This window comes from Trachinotus anak, unplaced genomic scaffold, assembly GCF_046630095.1.
Source record: "Trachinotus anak isolate AG129_WGS33_773 ecotype Australia unplaced genomic scaffold, CSIRO_AGI_Tana_v1 ptg000001l, whole genome shotgun sequence".
NCBI lineage: Eukaryota > Metazoa > Chordata > Actinopteri > Carangiformes > Carangidae > Trachinotus > Trachinotus anak.
Genome location: NW_027273852.1, coordinates 17,663,123 through 17,677,005, shown reverse-complemented (window position 1 = coordinate 17,677,005; position 13,883 = coordinate 17,663,123). Strand labels below are relative to the sequence as shown.

Here is a 13,883-nt window from a genome sequence, read left to right as displayed (position 1 = left end):
AGCATGACATTCAAGATCAATAAGATGTTCTCAACTGTTCAAAAACAGGATGGATTTCCAAACCATTCCCCAGAGCCAGTGACTGTGTGTGTCATCCAATTCATGCTTTTGTTTCATAAGATATAATACAACCCTAAGTCTAGAGACCACATGTGTGAGGATTATAACACATCTGTCTGTGACTGTGTGTCAAAATATTGGTAAAGGACCCAAAGGCACTTTTGTTATGTGCAACACCTCCCCAAAGCTAAGCTGAGATGCTGCAAAAAAAATAAAAATAAAGCATCACAGCCCTTTGCCTGATATTACACCAACAGAGAGAATCTATGTACAAAGCAACTCAGTAGTGCTCAGAGGGGAAAAAATAGCCTGGTCTAGACTCAGTTCAGACTGCAATGCAGAGCTATGAGCCAAGCTGCATTCACGTGGATGAGAGGGAAACGAGGACCCAGCATTAATGAGCTCTGACATGCAACCTTGCTCCCAACGTCAACACCAGGTGGACAGAGAGGTGGGCTGGCGCTGGGGTGAGACTGCTTCCGTGCAACAAAACCCTCAGCAGGCAAGCTGTTAAAATCGGCGCCTGCGCCAAGCCAGCCCCAGCCACATCACCACCTCACATAGGTGCTCCTCTACCTATCAATTTGCGCATGACGCCAAGTTGACATCATTTTTCTAGCAGGTCACAAGGTGGAGACATGCAGCTGTTTGCGCCAGTTGCGCACATAACGACCGACTAATAGCATATTCATATCAAACGCCTGAGATCATTATATAAGGCTTATGTCACTGAGAAGTGATGCGTAATGCGCAGCCACCAGAGCATCCCCCAAGCAGCTGATGGGCTAAAATATAGTCCATTCCGGCTACCTGGCAGCTGAATACAAAACTAAACCCTGACTATTCCGAGCTCCTCACAGCTGAGGAGCTGTACTCTGAATGTTAGAAAATCAGTACACAAGGACAGCCTGTACCAAGCTCTGAGGTGCCGCTGAAGTCCCCCTGGTCGTGCCCTTGATTATTAACAGCTGAGCTGGAAGCTCGGCTTCATGACGAGGACCACCACAGCGTCAATCCGGTCCTCGCACCCGGTCACAGCGGCGGCTATCCCTCGACCTGATCCGAGCTTCTCTCCTCCTTTTCCTCCCCGCAGTTATATTTTAACAAACTTGGCACTGAAGAGCAGGTCCAAAACTTTAATCAAGGGCAATAAACATAACCAGCACTACCTGAGCTGCGTAACTCTTCCATAAATAACCCGGGTAAATGAGAGGGTAGGTTGGCTTCCAAGTTGGGATCCAGAGGAAACGTGGTTCAGGGCGCTCCGCTGCCACCGCTGCCCTTCCTGGCGCAAACAGCCTCTGGATTAGCGGCGGATCGAGGGGAGGAGAGCAGACACCGACTGCGCCATTGTCAAAACACCACCAAAAATCATCACAACTTATTCGCGTCAAATGGATAAAAATAGACTGGACACACACTGTGACAGTCAACAACACAATCCCTGACGACTGCCAACGTGGGGTTTTACTACATAACCCCTCCACTAATGCCCCCCCCTCCACCCTCCACCCCCCACCCCCAATGCCCCTCCAGGTTTTCTTCTAGTTGCACACATGCAGACCACCGCAGCAGCCCCTGAATCAGAATTAAAAGCCCGGTTTTTATGATACCTGTGACGCTGGGGTTTTAATTGGAAAGTTACCCTGCCCGGAGTCCACCCTGGCGCAATCAGCGGCAGGTACAGCCGGCCGCCGCAGGGGGCGCCCTCGCGTTACGTATCACATGAACTGCCTTCATTTGTGTCATGCGGTGGTAAACAACGGGGCTCAAACCGACCACCGCGCCGTGGGCTTCACAGGAGCCTCTCAGGAGTCAGCGTGACCCAAAACCAGGTAGAACCCCAACATTTCCACAACCAGATACACCCCCCCCCCCACACCCCCCACACCTCCCTCCCCCTCCTTCCCCAGCGGAAAACAGCACTGCCTGCCGTCCGCCATTAGGGAGCCAGCGGAACAATACTGGAGACTAGAGGCGGCAGCGGCCGGAGCTCGGAGCGGGGCAACAGTCAGTCTAAATTAACTGCTTAGTGCTCCCTAAACGTGTCTTCTCGCCCCGGTGTGACCCTCGGGGGAGTCCCTGGGCATCCGCCTGACGCCCCGCACAAGTTCCCGAAACTTTGACTGAATTAGGCGTAACAGTGAAATATAAAAAAACGTCTGTGAATTTCTCTTACCGGAGGACGGCTCTGAGCGGGGTAGCGCCACTTTTGTGCCTTGACATTAATCCCGGGGAGCGCCTGCGCACAACGTAGAACTTTCCACTTTCGTTCCGAAGATCGTCCCTCAAGAAGATGGCTCACTCCGTACACTCAAAGCAAAGACACAGACGTCTGCAACACCAGATGTTCAGTGTATACTACTCACTCACTTGTCAGTTTATTAGATACACGGAGCTAAAACTAATGCCACCCCCCTACATGAAGGTCTTAATGTTCAGTGTCTGTTTAAACTGTTTTAAAAGTTGTTTATTCAACCAACTGAGACTATACACACTAAGTTTAACACCAAGCTAAAACCAACACAGTCAAATACAACAGTTCCACAATAAATCCTACCTTCATGGAGATCTTTGTTGAGACTATATTAAAGATATGTCGATTCAGACTGCACTGTTATGTTGAAAGGTGTTCTTATTATTTTGTCCAATCCATTCAAATCAAAGAGGGTATGCTAAACATCAGACACACCACTCTGTACAGACTTTCCCAGTGAGTCTACACTCAAACTGCGTCACTGCATAACTTTGTTCACTGCACTTACTAACATTACTCAAGCAAGTTTTTAAAAGTCTGCAAAGTGGTTGCAGAAATGAATGGGAACCAATGGCTGTCTGAAGAGTGAGAAGAAATACACAAAATATCTGAAATTATACTACCGGTGTTGAAACTGAAAATCGTTGATCATGTAAGGACTACTGAACGGGCACACTGGGCAGGGGCCCAGGGGCCCAAAGCGTCAGGGGGCACTTGGACAGAGGAGATGACATTGAATAATTCTGGTTGAAAAGTTAATCAAATGACTACAAAGGGACACATAACAACAAAAAAAAAAAAACAAAAAAAAAACAGAGCGATGCAAAACACAAACAACACCGAACACAAAATGACCACAGAGATGCAAAAAGATAAAGCAAAACAACCACAAAAGATGTAAAATGACCAAAGAAGGATTCAGAAAGACAAATGATATCAATAAGTTGCTTTGGCGTATCTCCGAGCCTGCAGAGCTCTATTTCACCTGCAAAATGACAACCTATCAGTCAAGGTGTCTTTACGTGTGTGTGCAGGGGTCTGCTGTCTCATGATCCCTTCAAGGCAGTCATACACAGTTAACGAGCTAAGACTTACAAAAACACTGGTGTGGTCCTTTAAATCCCTTTTAGAGCTATGCTCACGGGTATTGTGACCGGAAGTAGAGGCAGAGTGAGACCTCACTCATTTACTACCCTCTCTGAGGCCATCCATTCGTGTTTCTTAATTTCTTTTCCTTTTTTGGGGGGGGCCGCGCAAGCGCAACAGAAGCAATCAGCGGTTGCATGGCTGGCAATTAAAATGCTCCATTAGGCTGATTTAACCGTATCGATGCTTCCCCTGTCTCCGGTGTAGACGGACTCCGGCTCAGCAGGAACATGACACACTTTGATCATGAGGGGCTTCGGTCAAGGCGCTAAAACAGGCTGCGCTGAAGCGCACAGCTCGGATCCAATCAGGAGCGAGGATCCGGGTTGAGAGAGTTCATGTTCTCAGCTCTGTCGGCGCAACATCGGGTTTCCTCACGTAATCTCATCCAGACACAAGGAGGAGAAACCAAAGGGTTGGGGAAACTAACCAATAATCAAATGAGAGTGTTAGAAAAAACCAACAGAAGTCCCTCTTATATAAGAGAAAGGGAGATAAAAACATCTTCAAGTGCGGCAGAATCACTGTGACTGTGTCCACCAGGCCAGGTATGCGTCATGCGCACAGATCTGTGGAGGTTTGGCTTCGGGGAGGCAAAAGCTCAGATGCAGCGATGATTACGCTGCTAATATGGCGGATCAGGTGCGTTCAATTGTCACACCGAAACGTGCAGATCGGAATCACGTCATGGGTCGGCGGTGCAGAAAAAAACCCCATCTCCATCCCCGCAGCTCCCCACGTCACTGAAGCCGCGGCGGGTGGAGGACCGGACGGGTGAAGCTCTAAGTGAGCTCTTGGGTCTGTGTCGGAGATTTCCATGTTAATGAATTACACCAAGATATGTTAGTGTATGACCTGGAGCCAGATTGAAGGAGAAGTGCAGACCGATCCTTTCACCCCACCAGTGTTTCTGTTCGCGTGGCCACAGGAGTCTGGGACCTCTGCTGATTCCACCTGATCTCCAGAACAGCCCATACTGAGTCCATCTGCCTGTTTATTATAAACTTAGCCTTCATGCAGCTCAGCGCATTTCATGTCGGGAGCTTACCACTCCCCGACTAGGCGCCATTATTAGCTGTAATTAATGACTTTTATGAATGGTTAATAAATCATTTACTAACAATCATAAGACACTGATAAGAACAATTTTTGGGTTGCCAAATTGTGAAAAATCCTCCTCCTTGTCTTTTTAGTGAGCGCTGTAATTCATGAACTGGTTAAGCACCTCTGGAGAAGTGCTGCACGGTCTCTGCACCAGAACCCGTTTATAAACAGCTGATTAACGTTTATGTCTTCAGGGATCACAGACGTTTTTGTTTATAAACATTTACAACTGCGTATCCATTTTATGTTACTTTGTTCATCTACCAAACCACTTTTCAGAGGGAGACATTGTACTTTTTACACCACTACATTTCTCTGACAGCTGCAGTTACTTTGCACATTAACATTTTTACATAAAAACATACAATAAGCGAATAAAATACAAGGGGTCGTGATGATCACACCAGGCCGCCATCTCTGCTGGCTTGTCTGAATCTGGTTGGAGCTTCTTCTCAGGATTCAGATGTCTGTGAGTTGTTTCCACTGAAGACACATTTTTCCTCCAAACTTCTCACATGTTTTCGTTTAAGACCATGTGAAAAGTTGGTTTCATGTTTTCTCAAACTCCTGTTTGACGTCCTCTTTGGGCTTCAAATAACAGTTAGGGGGCCAAAGAGGAGCTCCAATTATTCACATTTCACAGAGATCAAACATTAAACAAACACCCATGACATTAATACAAATTTGTGTATCAGAACTTTGGTTTTTTACAACCCTTCACATTTGTCTTGCGACCCTTTGGAAGGGCCTGGACCATAGGTTGTGAACCACTTAACTAACTGTATACAAAATATTAAAACTAGCTCCATCTTGAGCAGCTACAACAGTACAATGTAGCTCCCACACAGGTGCATCAGAATTAACAATCTAATAATGTAACACATCATCACAGGTGTAGTGCTGTTCGTACTGGAACGCACCTATGAGGCGTAAGTCTCCTAATTTTCTATGTAACCATGTTACCACAATACATGAGTCAACTACAACGTGATGACTTTCTGAATTGTTCAGAAAGTCATCACGTTGCAACTCATCTTTTTACAAAAAGAAAAGGTCACAGCAATAATGCTGTAGAGGACTATGTCCAGACAGTGACAGACTTAGGTCTTTGAAAAACGAAATGTCAAATGTCCTTTTTTAATTTCATTTTCATGTTAACCTCAAATGAGCGTGATGACGTAATGTAAATATAAATGCAACAGAGATTTCACTTATTGTATTTGAATATTGTTTGTTAAGTTAGAAACCAAAGGGAGAACTAGTGAAAGTGTGTGTGAAAACAGCTGTGTAACTTCAGGAGCCTGAACATGACATTTAAGCCTTTTACTTATTTAAAATTGCTTTCAAATTAATGAACTGTATATTTATGAATGTTGTGTGATTATAATTTATTACCCAGATAGCAAAGAGAAACTTCTGGACTCAGGCATATCAACATATGCCTGAGTCCAGCTGTTGGCTCCAGTATTGACTGGCAGCCGGAAGATTTTGTGTGTGTGTGCACTGGAATTGGTTCAGATGTGGAAGTAGCATCTTACAATCATGCTGTCTATGTGCCAGATTTGGGTCATGGAGCCAACACTGGGCCAGGAATAAAGAAGCATGTGGCCCAAGTACGGACCGGATTTCTTTTGCTTTCTGGGTAGTAGCTTGAACCGTATGCACAGCTGCTGTTTATCTTTTACCTTCACTTACCGCTGCAGTTTATGATTTTAACATTTCTTGAGTCTCAGCTGAGGTTTCTGCAGCGTAAGTTTTTCTGGGCTCTTGCTTCATGTTTGCTGTTTTACTCCTTCCTGTGTGTCCAGGAAAATGTCAGCCCTCATGTTGTGTAAATTATGTGTCATTTACAACAGCAGACATTTCTACATGCAAACTGATTCCATCCTGCATCTGTGGGGAGGGCTAGCCGGTCGGGAGCTTTTGATCAAGTCACACAATCTACAAGAAAAATCAAGTGATATAACCAAAGCTCCAGAACAGCTACTGAATAGATTTTGTAGTAGTTCTGCCAGCGACTGTAAATGTAGAGTGAAATGTAGAAGCACAAGAGCCAGACTTGATGTCATAATGTCTTAAGGGAACACTTTTTTTATGTTCAGTTCAGGACTGATTGGCATCAAAAAGCGAAGGCCACCCCTCACTTAAATATTTACCCGAATCACCTTTTGACCAGTGGTGTAAGAAGTATTCAGATCCTTGAGTAAAAGTACAAAAATCTAAAAGTACTTCACTTCTACAAGTACAAGTTCTTCTTTCAAAAGTATTATCAGCACGTAAGAAGTGAAAGCACTCGTTCTTCAGATGAATGGCTACTGTGACTGATATATTATGACATTAGATTGTTAATACTGAGGCATCAGTGTGTAAGCAGCATTTTACACGGAGAACTGGTAGTCCTTTCTGTCATCAGCCAGAGTGGCCATCGGGTTCCTGGGCACCTCTCTTCCGAGGCGTGGCTCCCTCGATGGCTCAGATTGGCCGGTGCTCTTGGGAACCTTCAGTGTAGCAGAAATGTTTTGTAGCCTTCCCCAGATCTGTGCTTTGACACAATCCTGTCTCGGAGCCCCGTAGGAAGTTTCTGCCTCACCATGGCTTGGTTTTTGCTCTGATATGAATTTTCAGTGGTGAGACCTTAAATAGATGTGTGTGCCTTTCCAACTCATGTCCAAGCAATTGAATCTACCACAGATTATCTCCAGTCAAAGTGCAGAAACATCTTAAAGATGATCAAGGGAAACGAGAAGCGCCTCATTCATTCATTCATTCATTCATTCATTCATGTCAAGACCTATGTTATATATGTTTTGAGTTATGTACTTACATTATCCCAAATGTTTCCAGCAGTTCTCAAACCGGAGAAATAGTGATTTTAATCATAGTAACGTCTGTTTCATTTGGTCACCCGTCGATGACGTCATATCCCCTACGCACATGCGTCAGTGTTGTGGTCCCCCTGAATGTTTTTCAATAAAGATTTAAAAAGTAGTTGCTCACCAGAAGCTCAAAATGGACTATTGTTCTGTTTTTAGCCACATTTAAGAAAAGCATTTTACACCTTGGTCATTTTCAAATATATGTTTTAAGCAGATGAAAGATTTTAGTCATCAGATGTCTGGCTCTTGAGCTATCAGAGAAAACAACCAGGCAAATGGCAGCTCAGGTCACATCCACTCCGAGATGCCCTCTGTCCACTGAAGAGTGTTGACGGACCAGCGATTTTTAAAGTGAAACTGCTGTTGTTTTTTTCTTTAATCTCCTGGTTTGTTTGCTATGGAGAGGAGGACACCTCTGCTGATTGGCTGCTGGTAAAAACCAGTAAAGAGTGACAGAGAGAAGGGGAATGACGTGCAGCGCGTTCAGCAGAGTCTCCTCTCTCAGAAAACATAAAGCTTTAGGTGATGGACAGTAATGGTCTCAATTTACAAACCAGTGTTTCAGTCTCAAGACACATATCCCTGTTTTAACCAGGTGTAACCAAGCAGTTACCAGCACTATGGCAACCATTAACTGTAGCTGGCCGAACGCAGCTGATTCAGATCATAAGCACTCAGATACACGGATAAACAGGCAAATACACAGAGTCGAACAAAGACACACTCACATAAGCTTAAGCTACCTGGTACCAGCATACCAACAGCCCGGGCCATCAGCCATCACTGCAGTTCAGCTCTGCCTGGAACTATGTGGTTAAGCTGTGAGGGGAGTTACCAAGACAGAAACCCAGGCTCAGTCTGTCAGCACGTACTTAGACCTTTTTACATAAAATGAAGCACTTTTTTCACTGCTTATCCAACAGTTAGGAATCTCTTAATACTACCTCAACTGCTTCCTCTAACACATCGAAGCCAGCAGCGCAGTTTACCCTCAGCTTGTGCCGAGGCAAATGTCCCACCACAATTGATTCAAAAAATGATACTTTCAGGTAAGTTTCAATTTTTATGTAAAAAAAAAAAAGTTAATTATTTCATGTGAAGATAAAGAAGGAGGATAGTAAGATGATGTGTGTAATTACTGTCATTGCTTTTTTTTTTTTCTTATGATGTAACAAGCTTTTTTCCTTGTTGGAGTGAAATCATTAGGACGTAAAAAATAATTAGGCTGTAAAAGTTGTGTTGACTGCTTTTACTGAGACTTTACTGAGAGAAAGTTGACTTGGGATCAGGATATTATTGCAAAGCTGTGTCAGTATTTCCATACTCACACAGGTACACTACAGGCACCATGAAGACAGTCCGAAAAGTCAGTGTGAAGTGATGGACACCTCTCACCATCAATGGTCGTCATCTTGGCTGCGTAGCGGAAGAGGAGGGACCACCAACATATTTTCAAACTTATGAAGACGGCGACTGCGTAAGGAGGCGCAGGTGGCGGCCTAATTTGTCAGTCACATGACCCAGAGGACACACAGGACACTCAGGCTTTACATTTGAAGTCAAATGAGCAAAGCAGCCAGCAGGTGGGCGACATGCTCACCTGTTGCAATCATCATTTCCGATGAATGTACACCGGCAGCGTTTGATTTGGGACAATACTACCCCAGAGAGTGTACTGTGTACACAGTGTACTACATGTGAGTGTACTGACTGAAGTACCTGATTTGAGACACAACAGAAGACCAGACCAGGATATAATAATAATAATATAATGACATAATATACTATATGTTGGGTTTTGTTTTTATTACAACGATCTTATACTCTGGCGTGATTCAAGAATTGGAGAAGCAGCAAACCTCTTTGATGATGTCCTTTAATCCGCAGCAGGAGGAGTAATATCCACCCAGTTCTTGTTTTGTTTTGTTTTTCCTCCAACAGGAGGCGCTTTTACAACGCTTGTTTAGAACCTAAAACATCTAAAGTGCACTTTATAACCACTATACACCGTTGAAGGGTATCTCTAGGTTATATAAAATGATTTTTTTCTGTTCATAAGTGCTGCTACAATGTTGTACTCTTTCAACTCAAAACTATGTACTGAACACATTATGCTCTAGAGAAACTCCATAAAGTGAACACTTGCATCCCTCTGACACATTGTATTATAGCATTCATTGAAAAAAAAAAACCCCAAACAATAAACATTTTTTGACTTTTTGAACATGTGGCTTTAATATAAATGGAATGAATGGCCAACGGATCTGCGCTGAATGTGATAAAGTGGCCTCAGAAAATATTCAGATCCCTCAACTTTTTGTACACTTTGTTGTCTTGTAGATTTGACTTCAACTGAATTAAGTTGCCATTTTGCCAGTAGACAATACAATAATATATAATATTTAATATACAATATTGCATCCCCCCCTCCCCCAAGGACATAACCTTTCTATAAAATTCTGCCTAAAAATGTAGAAGCTCATCATAAAACATATTCTGTCTTTCTGTAAAGTAGTGGCCACACCAAACTCCATGTTTTTATTTGGGCAGATTCATAAATCATCTATAAGCTATGAACAACACTCGCCTCTGTTAAAGATGGAATCTGATTTGGTGATGTAGCCTGTGGGGTCTAAGCTGTCCCAAATAGAGCCAAAAGACTGTAAAAAAAAAATTGTTTTGAGCACCTGGCTTATCACGTGTAGTGATATAGAGTGATAACGTTCCTGTGTGAGGAAGGAGACATACGAACCAGTGTGAAAATATATGTACACATTTTATTCAGGACAGAGACACGGCCTCAGGGTAAAGCAGGGACTGGCTGCGGTGTCTATACAAACAACACTGAGGTCACTCTTTCTCACACACACTGTACATCTACCTGCAGGAAACATTCAGAGCCAAATATTTGTCAACACGCTCACAATAAAAGGTGCACACAGGAGGAGCCACAACAGAAGAACCGACTCACGTTCGCCTGTTACTCTAAAACTCTACTCTAAATCCTTGGTATTGTTCATTACTCTGATAATTACTGAATGCATGCTTGAAAGTTTCAGATCTCTTAACTGGTTTTTCCTTCTTGTTAGGCAGCCACAGACTTATGTTTATTTCCATGCAGTGTGATAATCAATTAGCCAACTCCTGAAACTTGCATTATCGGTGTAATCAGTTCATGATGACATATATGAATTAAGCATAATTAAGCTGTTAAAAGTCCAGATTGATTTGAAAGGTTCACGTTTGTAATGATAATATAACTTTAAACAAAAATCAGTTACAGATGGAATGACCACTGTGATGGTTTACAGTAAGTTTCACGAGTCTATTTCTGATCCTGAATCAATCACTGCAGGGAAAATAGGACAAATACATGAATAACTATGACACAAAGCACAGTGGTTTGCAAAATGGTTAGCTGTCATTGTAAAGTTTTAATAAAATGTGATAAAACATGCAAAATCACTGGCCAAGTCACTGATCTGAAGTCATCTTTGTTTTTTCCAGATAATCCTCAAACAGCCCTTCTGACTCCCAAACACTGGACACACAGTTTTCTATCTTTTTCTTGTTTGAAGTTGAACAGTTTTTATTTCACACCAATCATAAGTCCAAGTTGTCACATAACTATAGAGCTGCCCACAACTTGCTTGTCAATAGAAAAAATAAAAACAACAAACCAACACCAAAACACAACCTCAATCCTCTGACTCCTCACTCTGTAACGAGACACGTATGGTAAAAGATGAAACTGAAAACCATCTAAAGCCAGTTCTCATGTTTCTTTGGCTGCGTTGTTTAAGTTCTGCATGCAAGTCAATATTGTTAGGTCAGATTTAAAGTAAAGAAAAGTATTTTTACAGCACGAGAGAAGAATGATTTCTGGATTTCTGGAGCATCCATTTGCCTGTTATGACTAAACTGAGTTGGGGGGCTATGACACCAGGTAAGCAAAAGGTAAGCAGCTCTATAATGACATGACTGAAGAAAATATAATCAGCAAGTGTCAGAAAAAACGGAGCTGAAAAGTAGGAGGACTGAGGTTATCTTAAAGGGAGAAACAGCTGTTTGAGACGCTGAGTGTGAACATGCTCCTGTTTATTCAGAAGATATCCTCTAAAGGTTTTTGTACAACTCTGAACAGACACCTAAACCTTTCAGTCTGTTGCACTGTGCTCCTGATCGGGTTATATCTCGTGCAAATGCATTGAATACAGGCCTCCATACTGTCTCTACTTACTACGACCTCAGTAGTCTGGTTCTGTTTGTAACATTTTCTATGTTGTAACTGAAACAGATATTGAAATATGTGTATTAAAAGCAATAACTGGGGTCAGATTTACACTTGTGCCATGGAGCTGTTGGTTATAATGTTGGTTTAGAAGTCAAAATAGCACAACAGAGTATATCCCTCCTTCACTTTTCAACTTTAAAAGACAAAACACAAGATGATGTGAAAACTGGATATTAAGGCAGCATGGTCAGCAACATAGAGAAAAATTTAATAACATTTTGCCATCACTGTTCCACACTTATGTAGACATATTGCTGGCCTGAGCTCAGTTCAATAGGAAATATCACACAGCTAAAATCTAGGCGTGTTCTCACAACATTTGGTATTTATGTCTCCCTGTAGAGGAGTCATTTAAAATCAACTACACTTTTCGAATCCTGACAAAAAAGACTGTTGTTGGAGGAGTGAGTTTTGATTGGCTGCCCTGCACTGACAAGTAAAAAAAAATCCGCAGCAATCAGTATGTGACTAAAAAGACTTGCAATTTTAAAACCCCTAACCTTCACAAGCAGGGCAGTCAGTCTAAGGTTAGAGACATATTAGCCCTTAAAAGTAAATTAACATCAGAGCTTTTTACTGTACACACTAAATAATTTAACCCATTCCAACAGTGGTAAAAAACAAAAAAAGTCATCCAATGACACTTTATAACTGTATATAAGTATGTATATATTTATATATAATATGTAAATATGTACAGACCAGAAACTTTTCATTCATTAAAAACTCAACATCTCACTTTACAATCACCTCATTCTGGTGTGTTAACTTGTGGAAAAGAGAAGTAAACAAGACACAGGGTATTTAAAGGGGAATTACACCCAATGTAAGGATGCACGGGTTGAGTCAGTGTCAGAACCTGTATGTCTCTTTTAAAGTGATGTGACCGAGATATGAAATGAAGGACTGGTCTCTGATTTTGTGAAACTGAAAGATGTTATCAATCTGGGTCACTAAGCAAGTCTCTCATTTACAAAAAAAAAAACTATTTCCCATTTGCTGTCAACACAGTCGTGCCAGATGTGACATGTGACCAGATGTGACAACCGTTACACATCATAGCTTTAGGAAAGAGTTCAGAATTTCTGACTGACTTTTCCACCATGACAAGAATAGAATCCTGGGGAAGGGAGGAGGTGTGGGTGGGAAACACTCGTACACAAGTTTATACACTGAAAGAAGTCTATTATAAAGTAATGTGTCACCAAGAGCAACATGAGTGGGAAAGCACCAGCTTGGTCCAAGGAAAATGCTAAAAATAGAAAAAAAAAACAGTGATGGGAAATTCCCTCCTTGTACTCCTCAAATGAAACCAAAAATCCAATCTACACACTCGTACACACAAGCTAGGTCTACAAACAACACACACATCTATCACATCCACGCTGACAGAGGGTGGAACTCGGGGAAAGAAAGGCACAACCCAGCAGGGTTTCAAACTTTGAAATTACTAAAGTGAGAGAGGCGGGAGTTTGTGGCTGCCTCATTCCACCCAGAGGTTGCGTAGCAAAGTTATCACAGACAAATGGACGCGCTGCTCGATGGTCATGTGACCTCGCAAGATCCTTGGATTTGTGCTGCACATGAAGGCGAACGCAGAGCTGCGGTCTGGACAGGATTCAGATGTCGTCAGTGAGCTCCAGTCTTTGAGAATTTGCGCTGACGTCAGAGGAAGTCGCCTTTTTCATTGAATCTCATGAAGATCCAACAGACTCTTCCTCTCTTAGAAGACAGTGAGCTTGGCAGAGCTCTTCAGCTGCTGCTTGGTATGTGTGACAGTGTGTGTTTATTTGTGTGTTTTGCTGCGTTGGCAAGGGCTGGTGTGACTTTAGAGGGGGCGTCACTGCAGCTGGACTCTGTACGCGCAGATGAGGAGCTTCACCTGAGGAAAGAAGAGCATAAGTGAAAAAAAACACAGTTATCAAACTGTTAAAGAATCCACAACTAATTTATTACAATAGTTTTACTTTTCAGGATTTCACTTTTTAAAAGCTTTTTCTCTGTTACAGAGAAAACTGTATGTTTGACATTTTTGTTTGGAATAAACATAAGGAAAAATTGAGAAATAAAGAGTAAGGCTTGTGATTCTCTTTATGTTTCTTATTGCCAACAATAAAAAAAAAACCCAAAACCAACAATAAATTCA

General features: G+C 42.4%; 2 protein-coding genes across 4 annotated transcripts in view; both read right to left on the bottom strand.

The window, feature by feature from the left end:
* zmym2 (zinc finger, MYM-type 2) overlaps positions 1-2,468 on the bottom strand; it is a 35,569-nt gene extending 33,101 nt beyond the window's left edge. Inside the window, exon 1 of one of the 3 annotated variants that reach the window (XM_071481497.1) lies at positions 2,240-2,468. The gene's annotated coding sequence lies outside the window, so the exon portion shown is untranslated. Of the gene's footprint in view, positions 1-1,229; positions 1,495-2,239 lie in introns of those variants that run through there. The other 2 variants (XM_071481516.1, XM_071481507.1) reach the window with 2 other exon arrangements.
* Positions 2,469-10,200: 7,732 nt separating this feature from the next.
* The window catches only part of mphosph8 (M-phase phosphoprotein 8), a 31,042-nt gene continuing 27,359 nt past the window's right edge, over positions 10,201-13,883 (bottom strand). Inside the window, exon 14 of the mRNA XM_071481489.1 lies at positions 10,201-13,619. Within this exon, the coding sequence (XP_071337590.1) occupies positions 13,578-13,619 (42 nt within the window). The 3' untranslated portion in view covers positions 10,201-13,577. The remainder of the gene's footprint in view (positions 13,620-13,883) is intronic.